Genomic DNA, 15073 nt, shown 5'->3' on the forward strand with positions numbered 1-15073 from the left:
ACCTATTTTCCTGGACTAAAGAAGATGCCAAGCATTGCCTTTAGGCTGTGTACAGTGGTGCCTCGCAAGACGAAAAGAATCCGTTCCGCGATTCTCTTCGTCTAGTGGTTTTTTCGTCTTGCGAAGCAAGCCCATTGACGGCTTAGCGGATTAGCGCTATTAGCAGTTTAGCGGCTTTTAGCGATCAGCTGTTAAGCGGCTTATCAGCGGATCAGCTGATAAGCGGCTTAGCGCCTTAGGAAAAGGGGGGAAAAGGGGGGAAAAACCCGCAGGAACTCGCAAGACATTTTCGTCTTGCGAAGCAAGCCCATAGGGAAATTCGTTTTGCGAAGTGCCTCCAAAACGGAAAACCCTTTCGTCTAGCGGGTTTTCCGTCTTGCGAGGCGTTCGTCTTGCGGGGCACCACTGTATTCAATCTAGTAAGCCCAAGGGTCCTATTTGACTGGGTGCTTGCTTTGCCCTTGTCAGAGCCCTCCTGCAAACACATCACTAAAACGAGAAGCCTGGACACGGCTTGGTCTCCATTGCCCAAGGCAATGTTGCCTATTCCCTCAGCCTCAGTGGGCCCCTTCCATCTCCCTGTGTGAATTGCGAAGGTGCTGGTGGGACAGCGAACACATATGCTGTGTCAAAGATTTGCTGTAAAATTGCTACCCTTGGTTTTGATCTTACTCCATTATCTTGATTCCTTTAAGAAACTATCTTCGATGAGAAATCTGGCATTGATGATAGAGCTGATTTGAACACAGGCTCACCCAATGTCTAGCTGCTCTGCCTAAATTATTGCTTGAAGTGAGAGGACTCAGGTCTAGCTCTACCATCTTAAAGGTATCATACATCTGGAAATCTACATGTCCTGATTTAGGAAACCCAATGGAGTAGTCACAGCTCTACCTGTGCTTGTGTTGCATGAAGGGCCTCTCTCAGCTGCCCCTACCTTGCAAGGAGGGTGGAAGCAAGTGGCTCTTTGTAACAACTTTACCTGTGTATTTAAGAGACAGTTCTCCTTCTGTAGACAGCTGAAGAGTTTTGTTCAGTTTCACCAAACGAATGTGTTTCAGATCTTCTGTTTCACATCCACCAATTGAGTCAGCAGCTGGCAGGCTATTGTTAACTGCACATTCCTCTGCTGGTCCACAAATGTTTAGCTAAGAGATTCAACATATAATAAAATATCTGAGATGCCATAGAATTACTAACTTGCAGCAAAAAACAAAAGGCATGAACTCAAAGGACATGAAGTATTGTGTTTGGAAAAGAAAAGAAAAGAAACATTACCATGTAGGACTTCCCAATTCCCATGGCTATGTATTTTTTTTCTGAAGCCAACGGTTCCAGGTTAAACACAAAGTCACTGTTGGGATCTTTTACAGTGCAGCTCTGTAGAAAACAAAACCATTTATCAAGAGGAGAGAATAAGATATGATAGATATGTACCATCAAAATGCTTGTAGCCCTTTTGATTTCCAAGTCAAGAAGGCCATCTTCCATACTGGTTAGACACAGCTCCTCAGAGACCAATTTTAAGGTCTTCTCAAGTTTTATAGACCAATGGGTATCAAGCAAAAGATCAGAACTTACTTTGAGGAGGATTATGGTGCCCACATATACCAATTCCTTTTACAGCTCTATCATCAGAAACAGTGCCCTGTTAAGTCACACCCAGCTAACCTTCCATTTAATTGTACAGTTGTACCTTGGTTCTTGAACGGAATCCATTCCGGAAGTCCGTTCTGACTTCTGAAAATGTTCAAAAACCAAGGCACAACTTCTGCACTCAACTGGAAGCCGCAGAAGCTGCGTCGGAAGTTCAGCTTCCAAAAAACGTTCGCAAACTGGAACACTTGCTTCTGGGTTTGCGGCGTTAGGGTGCCAAAACATTCACAACGCGTTTGAGAACCAAGGTACGACTGTACTTTCTATGTCTCACACTTCTCACTACAACCATGGGAGGTCAAATAAAAGCTACCCAACGATGCTTAAGAACTGGATTTTACAGTTTTGCTTCCAATTAAACCTGCATTTCTTTAGGGACACTTAGAAGCTAGTATCCTGCATTTCTTCCAAGGATGCTGTGGGAAATAGAATGGTGTTTGCAGAAGGGAGAGCCCGTTAAGACACTTTGGATTGGATTTGATATCCCGCTTTATCACTACCTGAAGGAGTCTCAAAGTGGCTAACATTCTCCTTTCCCTTCCTCCCCCACAACAAACACTCTGTGAGGGGAGTGGGGCTGAGAGACTTCAGAGAAGTGTGACTGGCCCAAGGTCACCCAGCAGCTGCATGTGGAGGAGCGGAGACGCGAACCCGGTCCCCCAGATTACAAGTCTATCGCTCTTAACCACTACACCACACTGGCTACTTTGCAAGTAGGCTTTGAGTCAATCAGAAATTTGCTTATTGTAGATCTCAAGCAGCCTCTGCTGTGCCCTTCCCATTGAAGGCCTCCTCCCTGGTGGGCTGGGGGTAATGGCAAGGTGAAGGGGGGTGGGTACTTTTTTGTAAGAACTTGAGCCGGTGCTCACAAAGACCTCTGAGCTTTTTCAAGTGCTTGACTCAGGGACTTACAAGAATGCAATAGTTCTTAGGTTAAGCTTTGGAGTGCTCATGCACCTTTGCCTCAAGCAGACATGAGCAGCACTGGGTTGTAAAGATGCCTGCTTACCTATTCATATGGCACATGGGTAAAACCCCCACAAATATCCACATGTGTTTTCTGCCACTCACCTGAGCATCCCCTGCTGCAGTTGTGACTGCACAAGCAGCTTCCGTTTCCCACAGGAAAACTGCAACACATTCTTTCATCTCAATGAATCTTGGGCTACTACTCTGAAAATACAAGTTGTCAGAAAGTTATGGCAAGGAATGCATACAAGCAGCCTGGCTTCAAGAGCACCATAGGGATACATTCCAAGTGTGCTGTAAATTTTTGGTCCAATAATTTGGGAGGGTAGGATTTCAGGTTCTTTGCTTGTAAAGCAAATGTGATCATTTTATCGCGAAGCATTAGAAATTTTCCCAATAATAATTTATCCTTTCCGCCATCCAACATACACCAAGAAAAAAGTGGTAATCAGCAAGTCACTGCCTAACACAAGGCTAGCAATTTCCCGGGGGCGGGGCGGGGAATGAAACCAACTCTTTACCAGTTGCACTGGACAGCCTTTAAAATCGTTCTTCAACTGCCAGCATAGATGAGTAGCTTTTACGCCATTTTGAAACAGCTAAGCAATTGGGCACTAGTAAGATCATTCTGCATTTCATAACAAAGGATATTCAAGGGAGAATTGGGTATTTATCCACAAATGCTCTGTGCTCTTACATATTGGTGGTCTAATCAGATAACATTATGACACCACACTGAGAGGAGAAGCAAGGTAGCTGGAAACTTACGAGAGTGGCCTTGGAGCAGACGAGATGGACAAGGCTTGTGAAAGGCTCACTCTTACCCTCCGCCGTGATGCACAGAGAGCCACTGGTATAATTTAGGAGGATTTTGCCAGGGCCTTCAACCACAGGTTCTTGTTGGGCAATCCCCACATTACTGATGGAAACCTCAAGCGAACCGCTCTGAAATTAGAAAAAAGAAAATCATTCTGAAGCAAAATAATTATATGATGAATTCGGGAACATATGGAGTCATGCTATGAAGAGCACTTGCTGGACTGACAAGAGAAATCCAAAATTTAACTAGGCAGTGACAGGAGTGGGGGTGCGGCATGGCCACCATTATATCCACAGCCCATGCTGGCTAGGGTGGAATTGGGCGGAAGCAAAAGCCTGCTCCTTTCTACCCCAAACCTGGAACTGAAACAGCAGTTGGGCCTGACTCAGATCCAATGCTGTCAAGTGAAGACTGTAGGGCAAGCTCAGGATCTCCCCGCTCAATCCTGTTTATGAGCTATGTGCAGGCTCCTGCTGGTGGGAAGCCAACAGGCTACAATTCAACCCAGCTGCACTTATGCAGTCAGAACTAGGAGCCCCATGCTGTCCTGGACTGGGTGAGGGGAGACCTCTGCCCCGTTCAGTCCTCCCTCACCAGCACAACAGATGGGGGCTTCAACTGCATCCTAAGTCAATCTTTTAAAGTTTAGGAGGCGCTCAAGTTAATTAAACACTTGGAGATTTGCCTGCAGGAATAAATTAGATACAAAAGGGAAGAGCAGAAGGCAGGCCAAATAAAAGAGTGAAGAGGAACTCCACTGATACAATGCTCACCTTGCTGTATGTCATTTCACAGACAGATGCCCGCCTGTCACAGCCTGAGATGGGGTTCAAAGGTCGGCAGACATTTATGTAGTATATTTTGCGTGGACCCTGCTCAGAATTGTCCACTGACTGCCAATTATCCCTGTCTGCAGACAATGATAAACTGAAAAATGTGCAAAACAAAAATATTGAGTTTGGATACATCAATTTGTATTTTAACTTATTTTTAGCAAGTTATTATCAATGACGCAGAATTTCTTCATTCATTCATCTCATTGCAATGAGCATGCTAAAAAGTAACTGAATTATACTGATCAGTTTTAGAGCACAAAATGAGGAAAGCAAAAATACACACACACACACACACACACACACACATATTCAGGAATACCAATCACTTTATAACAATAACTACAAATGGACAATCTTTGTGAGTAATATGTCCACACCCTCTTTCCTTCTTTATGATCCATTTGTTTGAAAATTTTGCAACACAGCAGGAGCATTGCTGATCTTATCTGTGACAATCTTAATTATGAAATGTATGTTTTGTGCTTTGGTCGGGAAGAACTTGCCAGCTAAGCATTTCCACCCAGACTTTACATTCACCAAATTTTGTTTTGCTTACCGTGAAAGATCATATTGCTTCATGGTTTGAGGATCTGTAACAACACATTCTGTTGGTATTTCTGGGCAGGCATATTGGGTATACCACCTGAAGTTGTAAGTGAAGTTGTCTTCTGCCTAGATTACCATAATCATATTTACACAAAACAAAGAAGTTAAAACTGCAAAAGGAGAGTGACAATAGAGCTCTTTTTTAAGCTGAAGCTGCCATTTTTAATTTCAAAGTGGTATGATTCTGCTGTCACACATGGAAGCTTAACTTTTACTGTCAGAAAGTCCACTCAAATCTATGTTGATATATCCAAATGTACAACATCAGCTGGCAACATTCTCTAACACACACTTTTCATACCTGCCCCTGTGTATAGAGCTCCTTCTCACTACAGGGATGCAAACCCTCTGCACAAGACCACTAAAATGACTGCTTTACTGGAAAACTTTTAATGCAGAGCTGTGCAAGTACCCTTAAGGCTAAAATCTATTATGGAAGTCTCCAAGAACTATCTGTAGATATTAAGCAAGCCTCTTGCTGCTACTAATCATCCCATAAAGGAAGATCTAAAAAAAGCAGTGTGTGACATACCTCTGAACTGGCATTCCCTCTCCCCTTAGGAGGGTTTAACTTCTCATTATGTTAAACTATTGGGGACTTAACTAAGGATGTGATGCACAAGAATTATCCACAACTGGCACTCACTTGATATTCAGGTGAACCTGCGCCTGCACCACGATCACACAGGAAGGTAATATGGGTAGACCGTTGCATGTGTTTCTCGTTGTTGTACGGTGTGCCATTTTGATAGTTCAACTGAATCATTCCATCATAATAGGAGAGCTCAGAACTGGTCAACCCCAGACTCCATGTGTCCTTGCCACTAAAAATATACATTAACAGAACTTCATATAGGTTTCCTTTAGGGATGCAAGTACCCAAGTACCAATGAGTTTGCATTGCAAAAGCTAATATAATGCCCTAAAGGATACATGCAGTGTCTGACAGTTCAACCTTACGGCTCATCTTTTGCCCACTGTATGAAGGCAGGAATGCCTGCTGCTCTTTGCACCAGTGCTCCCTACTCAAAGCCAATTTATTGTTTGCATACAGGACCATTGCCTACATTCTTCATGATGGTACTGGAGACTCCAATTGGCTATGCAACAGCAGCTCATGGGACTGGGTTCTTGGAACCATTTCGCACCTAACATAAAAGCCACCAGCAAAAATCAACAACAGGCTAAATCCGTTCTGGTTGACACAGGTACAACTTAAGGCATGGTTTCTTATTTACAACTGATAGGCATGCTATCGTCTATACAAATAATACCTAGATGATGTGCATACCATTGAGATTATACGTTTGAAGGGAAGTGCTAACTTATGCACATTCTAAGGCAAACTATTATCTATAGCTATAAAGTCATACCTCGGGATGAATACGGGTTAAGCATTTTTGGTTTGCGCTCCGCAGAGACCCGGAAGTAACGGAGCACATTACTTCCAGGTTTCGCTGCGCGCACATGCGCAGACCGTCAAAATGACTTCATGCGCATGCACATAAGCGCCTAAGGTTCCAGGGCAGGTTCCAGTAATTTAGTCACTATTGCATGGGTTCCTCAGTAAAGGTAAAGGATCCCTGGATGGTTAAGTCCAGTCAAAGGCGACTATGGGGCGCAGCACTCATCTTGCTTTCAGGCCAAGGGAGCTGGCATTTGTCCACAGCTTTCCGGGTCCTGTGGCCAGCATGACTAAACTGCTTCTGGTGCAACGGAACACCAGAGTACATGGAAACATTGTTTATCTTCCAGCCACAGCGGTACCTATTTATCTACTTGCACTGGTGTGCTTTTGAACTGCTAGGTTGGCAGGAGCTGGGACAGAGCAATGGGAGCTCACCCCGTTGCGGGGATTCAGACTGCTGACCTTCTGATCAGCAAGCCCAAGAGGCTCAGTGGTTTAGACCACAGCGCCAACTGTGTTCATCAGTACACGCACAGAGCAGGAGAAGGCATAAACAACACTTACTTTTTCTTCACTTGACATGCCGCAGACGGTGACGCACACAACTGGTTTGACACGCTGCCACAAATACTGATGTAGAAAGTATAGTCACTTGTGTTTGCTGTGTAAGTGTGATGCATCAAAGGTGATAAGTCAAAAGAGAACCCTAAACAGAAATGAATGAAAATCATTTGTTCAGCACAAAAGTTTTAAAGACTGAGAGGTAAGATGGGCAATTATTTGTTTAATAAACTCCATGTGCTATCTTAAAACAGTTGCCCATAAATGATTCTAACACTCAAGTTTCATGAAGTATACACCCCCCCCCCCACTACACTTGTGGCAGTATGCATGCTTAAGGACACAAAACACCAGGTTTTCAATTTTCATTGCACTAGTGTAATTGGATTAAAGAAAATACCAATGTAATGTTGCATTTTCAAGATTCTGTCACTGGATATGCACCAGCAACTTGTCATATACCTTCTGTTCTAGGAAACAAAATGTACTCTTTTTAAAAGGATAAATTATGCTTAATGCATAGGATACAACAGCATTTGATTGTTTTCTTAAACTATATGCTACATTGGACTTAACTCTTTCAAGGCAGCTTACAATAAAAACACAGAAACAGAACAAAAATACTCATGAATAGGATTCTGGGAGACCAGCAATAGAGGCAGCCCATCGCAAAACATAAATCTAGGCCAGCAACAAAAACAGACTAAGTTTTTTGTATGGAAAAAAAAAAACCACCAAAACTTCTGGCAAAAGCCAGTAGAGAAAAGTCAGTATTAAAGTCTTTCCAGAAGGCCTCTGGCAGAGCACGACAGGCAATGAATTCCGAAGTTGTAGGATTAAGATTTGTTTTGTTTTTTTTAAGAGATGGAAACAGCTCTATTCCTACTGCTTTGAGACAAGTGATGATATATGAAAAGAGGGAGTTGAACTAGAAGCTGGAAATTGTGACACAGACCAAAATCCCATGCCCCAGTTGCCGCTTTACCGTTTTCAATAGGTTACTCACCTGCTTGAGAGTCAGAGACTCTGCACTGGTCACCTTTTGTTTTAGACAGGACACAGGCAGCAGCAGTGTGCCATTCGAACTCATACAGGCACCCGTCGTACCCAGAACTAATCAAAACAGGAGCACTTTCCAGGTCACCTGGGAGGATACAGATAGTTATTAAACTGAACCACCAAATACACACTTCATTTTTCAAGAGACCAGTACTTGATCAGATACACAGATTAGTTACTGAAGCAAGCCAAGTGCATTACCTCAGAGCAGTCATTTTTGCATGTCCTTACACCCCCTCCCCAATTTAAAAAAAGGTGCAGGTACCATGGGAGATCTGCATGTAAAGCAGGCACAGGGAGCCTCAGGCCAGAAGGCTAAATGTACCCCTCCAGGTCCTCCTCCTGCCCCTTGAGACTCTTCCCCCTAACCACTCCCCAGCCTAACATCCCTTTAGTGTTTTTGCCCTGCTGGAATGTGTGCCTGAACAGGAAGCGAGAGTGTGGTGAGTGTGTGTGTAGAAACTAGCCAACCATACAAAGGTAAATTTTACATTTATTGTTTTGACCACTTTTGCCTCTGGCCCCATTCACCACTGGCACACTGCCTCCAAATGTTGCCCAACAAGAAATGTGACCCTCAGGCTGAAAAATGTAGCCTGTCCCTGACTTATGGACTTTACCACCACTGCCTTCATGAGGGTTTGCAGCTTGAGACTGAATCACCAGACCTTGGCTTTAATAAAAGCCAGAGTACTCACCTGGCTTGCATATGAGAAGTATCTTTGTTTCAATTGTCTTTTTTGGTCGACACTCATCGCCACCCGAATAGTAAAGCTGGATATTCTCTCCAACTTTTGTGGGAGCAGACATAAATGTCCCTAGGTTTTTTGTGCTATTGTCTTCACCTAAAAAGAGCCACACACCAAACAAGAAATACAGATACTTGTTTTAGTGAGCAATCCAATGTATGTCCTTTTAAGGAATTACTATTTTATAAATAGCACATACACCATTGTATTCAACTGTTGAATGTGGTTCTTTTAACGTGGGGAGTTCATACAAGGAGGTTACTCACCAACTGAGCAAACAGATGCCTCTTCTGAACAGTTCACTGCCCCTCCTTTCTGAAGTACTTGGTGACAGACGTTTATGAAAAAACGTTTCTTTTCTGTTTCCACAGGGTTACCATCTACAGCTTCCCAATTCTGCTCTAACTCTAAAATTAAGAAATTGCATTTTAGATTAACATTCCTCCAAAAGCCATATTATCTGTAGTGTTAAAATTACAGATCGTTCCCCATCCCCTGTCCAACAAATGAATGGCCATGTAGAAACTCAACTGCAGGTCAAGCCACATATTACTTCTAATATATTAGAGTTAGAAACCACATTGGGTTTTTAATTTATTTACTTCGTAGCAAGCACAGCCTCCTGCATTTTAATCAGGGGCCTGAAGCATGCAGGGAGGAAGGGTTCCCAGAATGCAATCCCAATTAAAATCTCTCTCCCCACACACACACACACACACACACACACACACACACAGTGATTAGCCTTAAGGGAAAGTTGCCATTGGCACCAATGCAGGTCTTTTTTCCTAAAGGCCAGCTCCTGCATTCTAATTTTCATCAGAACTTTGACTGGGAAGGAAAGGGTTAAGCCCCCCCACTCCCCCCACACACACTACAGTCCTGTTGAAAATTTCTCCTTTCTCCATGCTTGCAATGGGGCAGGGTTTTTTTTGGGGGGGGGGGGGCGGGGGTTAAACCCAGGGTACTTGCAAGCCACAAATTAAAAAACCTAGTATCTAGTTTAGGCCCCATTACACTTACGTTTTGAACAATCATGGGTTAGTCTTTGTTAGTCTTTTCTTGCAGTTAGTTCTTTGAACATAGTAGATTAAAGAGATTTATATCATGTATGACTTATACTCATGTTAAAACCCACCAAGAAGATTTAGTTTTTGCAGTAACTTGCTAATGCTAGGTGCAAGCAGAACAACTGGAAAAGGAGTCCAGGCAAGACTGACAGTGAAAATCTGATAGACCTTTTGACCTGGTATCAGGAATGCTGACTGATGGTGTACAACATATATTCTGTTTGTGGAAGACTTTCCCTAGGGAAGCACACCAGGCAACTTGACAGTTTCTGGGGGCCAAGTTAAGTCATTTTTATTTTCTCAGTCTTTTGGTGGTTAATTTAGCTTCTAGTATGATGGCTCATCTTTTAGTGGGGTGGGGTAGGACTTTTTCCTCCTCATTGCATTGCTGGATGAGCATTTTAGGAATTTTGAATAGTAACCCATTTTATATTTGGCTATAAATTGATTTTATCTCTTTGTATAAAGCAACTAACGAATGCTATAAACGCCACAACACCACCAATGGAAATAATACAATTTATAGAGCTACTGAAACTGGGCTTTATATAAAATGCTACAAAAAATTATACACAGGGTATTGTAAAACCATTAAAGCACAAGTAAAAATCATGTGCTTATAACTGAGGGGATGAAAGTCACCCAGGAAAAAAAGGTCCGAGAAGCATTAGTGTTCCTTGTAAGCTGGCTAGGGGGTTTGCAGTGCTTCTGAGCCTATTTGGGTGCCTGCAAAGACAGGCAATATCACTGGCCAAAAGTGTGTTTAAATGGAGTTGTAGTGAAAAATTCCAGAGAGAAACCTAGGAACTGATATAACCCCAGACTTTTACTACTGTAATGCACACTGATTCTTGAAGTTTAGTAAAAAATTGCAACAATCCCAAAATATGGTTAGTTTACCTCATGGCAGGACAAATCTGCCAAGGAGCATATTCTATAAGTGCTCTAGCTCCAGGATCTCTGCTAGTTGCCCGATAGCTTAAGAATTCCAACACAATCACTGCGTTCCAACAGCCAGAACATACAAAGCCATTTTCTGCTGATATACCACAATTCTAAACTCCAACTCTAAACTCCTTTTGATTTGGAAAGTCACCAGCCTCCAATCTGTGACTGAACAGGCTAACATCGTACAGTATTAACCTGCCAGTGGTATAGACTTCCGTTCACACAGAGGGACTTCCCCTCCCTCTCCCCAGCAATGCATGTACCCCAAATCTGTTCTGGGGAGTTGGGGGGTGTTGCTAAGCAAACTGGGGTGGGCTGGTTCAGGAATGGAGGAGAAAAACGTGACCCACAGTCACCACCTGGAAGGAGTATAAGCCATTTAAGATAGCACTTAAAACAGCCCTATAATTACTGTTTTCAGGTTTAAAACATTATTGGACATCTGAGATAAGGCAAAATGAACAAAAGTTTTAAAATGTAGCGCATATCTTAATGATATATTTTTTTTAATTGCCATACCAGAATGACGAATCAATCGTGTCAAGTCATAGCGTTTCCTTTTGTCTGTAACCATACAAGGAAGATCTTCTTTTGCTACACATGCGTGTTTGGTCTCCCAGGTGAAGAAGTATGAGCAGTCTGTTTCTCCTGTAAACACTGGGCTTCCTTTGCCATCATTGTCTTTGAGAAGTTCATTAAAAAATAGGAAAATTAGGATAAGGAAAATATAAATTACACAAATTAAAGCATTTATATCCCACCTTCCATTAAAATATTCTCAGAGTGCCTTATAACTTATGATTAAAACAACAGCACTGGCAGTGTACCCGGAGCAGCTGAAAACCAGTCGAGAAACTATTAAAAACCCAGGGATACCCAATTTAGTGCTGGATTAGCTGATGTGGGGAGATGCGTCGCTAACCTGTTGGCTAACTGCCTCACCACAAAGAGTGAGGGCACCCAGAGGTGGAACTCTAATCCTGGGCAGGTTAATGTGGGAGCATGTACCGTATTTTTCGCTCTATAAGACACACCAGACCACAAGACGCACCTAGTTTTTGGAAGAGGAAAACAAGAAAAAAATATTCTGAATCTCAGAAGCTCGAACAGCAAGAGGGATCGCTGCGCAGTGAAAGCAGCAATCCCTCTTGCTGTTCTGGCTTCTGTGATAGCTGCGCAGCCTGCATTCGCTCCATATGACACACACACATTTCCCCTTACTTTTTAGGAGGGAAAAAGTGAGTCTTCCAAAGCAAAAAATACGGTAATTCTAGCTTGAAAAGTTTTACTTCTCAAGCTAAGGGTGTACATTAAAGTACTGGGTACAGAACCATCTACGGAATTTTAAGATTCTCTGAAGAATTAAGGGTTGTGCATTATAATATCTGATAGGTAAGAATGCAAGAATGGTGTTGGATAATTCAAAGAGCCTCTCTTGGCACTATGTTTCTAAATACCAAATGCTGGGAAATCATGTGTGGAGAGAGCATATTGTACTCTGGTCCTACTTGCAAGCTTCCCATAGGTTAGCCAGTACACCTAAGAACCTCACAAGCAGAGTAAAAAAGCAAAATTTCTGCTGCTTTGCTCCCAATATCTGAACTCTGAGGAATATGCTACCTCTGAACATGAACATTCTATTGCTCTCATAACAAATACCCAGTTATATACCAATCCTCCATTAATTAGAAATCCTCTTCCCTACCAACATTTCTTAAATGCTTGTATAACTTTTAAACTCCAGAACAAAAGGAGCTGTTAGCATTCAAGTGGTAGAGGGCTGTGGTGGGGCAGCTGCAAGTATTCTGGGAGGACACAGAATATTGCTCAAAGCGATCCATAGATAACCAGCATGTTCATTACCTGCCGTTTGATTGCATTCAAAGTTTATGACAGTCATTCGCTCAAATCCAGAGCTGCAAGGATCTCCTCCTGGGTATGTCAGAATGAGGTCTCCATCAGCATACCTGATTTCAAAAGCCAAAAGGGTGAATGTTCAAATATAGCTCATCTAATTTAAGGAAGAAAAAGAGCTCACCAGTGGCCCACACTCAATGGAAACCAGAAAAAGGTTCATTAGATGGGTATCACAACTCAAAAGAGGCAAACAGATTTCTAATTTGGAATGTTATCCATTTTAGCTCTACGTCTGTCTAAAAGATCTTTGTCTTGTTAAGGTCTTCTCTTCCAAAACTAAAAGCAGAAACTAGACCTGAGTCCAACAGGATTGTCCTCCACAACACACTTTGAGTTAGTTGGTTAGAGCGTAGTGGCGATAACACCAAGGTTGCGGGTTCAATCCCTGTACAGGTGCATATTCCTGTATGGCAGAGGGTAGAACTAGATGATCCTCAGGGTCTCTTCCAACTCTATGAATCTAGAATTGCCAGGAATCAACAGTACATGCAGGAACTTTAGTTCCTAACAAATACTAACCCTCAAAGACTGTTTTCTAATTAAGCACTCACCTGAGAGTTTGGTGGGTAAACCTTCCTGCCACTTTCTGCTGAGGAACAGCTGCATGTTTGACCTGGCATGCCGAAGCATTGGCATCACTGCAGTAACCTCCAGCTGCTTTGCCACATACATTCAGATAATAGGAATACTCTTCTCTGTCTTTAGCAACGTAAGGTGTGACATACGCTAAAGAAAGGAGGGTCGTGATGATTGAAGCACATGTTTGGTAAAAGTATTTAGGTGACTGTACAGACAGAAACACACATTTACAGCCACAGAACTTATGTAATCAGTTTACAGCCCTGTTAGCGAGCTGCTTGTGTTGTCATCTCATGCCCCACAAACTCACAGCTGCACGCTGTTCAGCTCTTTCCATTGGCTGCTTCAGAAACCCATGCGAAAACGCCAAAAAACTTTCAACCACAATGTGACACAAACCACACATTTGGTTTATGCAAGTTAAGGATTGCAACTACAGATGCCAACACAATCTACAGCTCTCTTCTTCCTCCCCGTCAGATTTAGACAGAGGCTCTGCCAACAGCTCACTAATCATGGTTTCAACATCTGGTGAGCAGTATCCAATTCTGAGGTTTTGCAATCTTAATGCGGGCATGTTGGCACAGTCCACACAAGACTGCATCACCTCTGAGTGGAGGGGGAAGAAACAGTCTCCAGACACCATGAGCTAAGAAGCTGGGTATTAGGGACTTACAACCTAGTTTTCTCCTCAACAGTTTAGCTCCGGGGTCCCCAACATGGAGTGTGTGGGCACCACAACACTCTCAGAAACCTACTCTTGGTGCCCACCAAGGCCCTGACTCTTCAAATTTATTTTTAACCACTTTTATTCTTATTGGTTTTTGTTGTGGTAGTTGTAAATTTTGGGGGAGGGTTGATTTATTTAGGTCTGAGTTTTGCTGCGGGCAGCCAGGGGCAGGGGGTAAGCGTGAGCAATTTTCTTCTGTGGAAAAGGGTATTTGTGGGGTGACCAAAATGTTGGCTTGATTTCCAAATGTGTCGTTGCTCCCAGAAAATTTGGCAAGCCACGTTTAACTTTTCCCATGCAGCAAACTATTTATACAAACTACTGCTGTATCCTGGATTCAGCCACATCGGACTGATTCAGGGGAATCTGGGCTTGGGACAAGTGAAGTCAGGCTGAAACAGTCCCAGGCCACCCAGCGTAACCAGGGGTGGAGAAGGAGGTGGGAAGGCTGCTGATTCCCCAGCCCATTCTCAATCCTCTGGGATGCAGGTGCTCCTTTGCAAGGCTCTTCCCGTCAATAAAGCAGCTTGCAAAACAGCACCCCATAGGTTGGTGGGCACTACTTTCCAAAGGTGCCCTGCAGAATTCCATCTCTCTCCCCTGGCCTCATTACAGCCTGTTCCCAAGGATCTATTGCCACAGCAACTCCCTGGGCCTTCTACTACCACTACGCCTAGGCTGTAGAAAGCTGGTGATGCTGGTACTATGGGAGGAGCAAGCAGGGAGCCATGGGAGAAGAGCACGTGGTCCCTGGGTTGGGGAGGCTATGCACAGCCCTACAATAAGGAACACTTTCAACACAGACCAGTTTAGAAATGGTGCAGCCCTGTACAGGACTATACCACACACTAGCACCAATGCTTCTTCCTCTACCATAGCTACTAACTTGGTTTATATTGATGCCACTGCTTCACCCTTAGAAAAAAAAGAGGGTGCTTACCTGGGTTTTGTTTGAGGGGCGTCAAATTCACATAGATACCATGCTGCTTGCTGGTCAGGACACAGTTGTTACTCTCTAGGTAGTCTCTGTGACAGGCAGACTCCGTAACCCATTCAATCTCATACTGGCAGTTACTTTGAGCAGTGAGTCTGGGACTTGTCACCTAATACAAAAGAAAAAAAAGTGTGCCCAGAAAGGGGAAGAGAAACTCCCTTGGGTTGGCTC

General features: G+C 43.3%; 2 protein-coding genes across 2 annotated transcripts in view; one reads left to right on the forward strand and one right to left on the reverse strand.

Moving 5' to 3' along the window:
- IGF2R (insulin like growth factor 2 receptor) overlaps nucleotides 1-15073 on the reverse strand; it is a 68438-nt gene that overhangs the window by 33255 nt on the left and 20110 nt on the right. The window contains exons 8-22 of the mRNA XM_079971846.1: nucleotides 14849-15011; nucleotides 13151-13325; nucleotides 12546-12649; nucleotides 11202-11363; nucleotides 8931-9071; nucleotides 8614-8760; nucleotides 7863-8000; nucleotides 6860-7001; nucleotides 5534-5711; nucleotides 4838-4953; nucleotides 4219-4372; nucleotides 3394-3570; nucleotides 2728-2829; nucleotides 1279-1380; nucleotides 983-1148 (exon numbers count right to left, since the gene is read on the reverse strand). Coding sequence (XP_079827972.1) covers nucleotides 983-1148; nucleotides 1279-1380; nucleotides 2728-2829; nucleotides 3394-3570; nucleotides 4219-4372; nucleotides 4838-4953; nucleotides 5534-5711; nucleotides 6860-7001; nucleotides 7863-8000; nucleotides 8614-8760; nucleotides 8931-9071; nucleotides 11202-11363; nucleotides 12546-12649; nucleotides 13151-13325; nucleotides 14849-15011 — 2167 coding nt within the window. The remainder of the gene's footprint in view (nucleotides 1-982; nucleotides 1149-1278; nucleotides 1381-2727; nucleotides 2830-3393; nucleotides 3571-4218; nucleotides 4373-4837; nucleotides 4954-5533; nucleotides 5712-6859; nucleotides 7002-7862; nucleotides 8001-8613; nucleotides 8761-8930; nucleotides 9072-11201; nucleotides 11364-12545; nucleotides 12650-13150; nucleotides 13326-14848; nucleotides 15012-15073) is intronic.
- LOC307213767 (proto-oncogene Mas-like) overlaps nucleotides 1-15073 on the forward strand; it is a 60333-nt gene that overhangs the window by 11052 nt on the left and 34208 nt on the right. The window lies entirely within an intron of this gene.

This window comes from Podarcis cretensis (genome assembly GCF_951804945.1).
Source record: "Podarcis cretensis genome assembly, chromosome: 3".
Taxonomy (NCBI): Eukaryota; Metazoa; Chordata; class Lepidosauria; order Squamata; family Lacertidae; genus Podarcis; species Podarcis cretensis.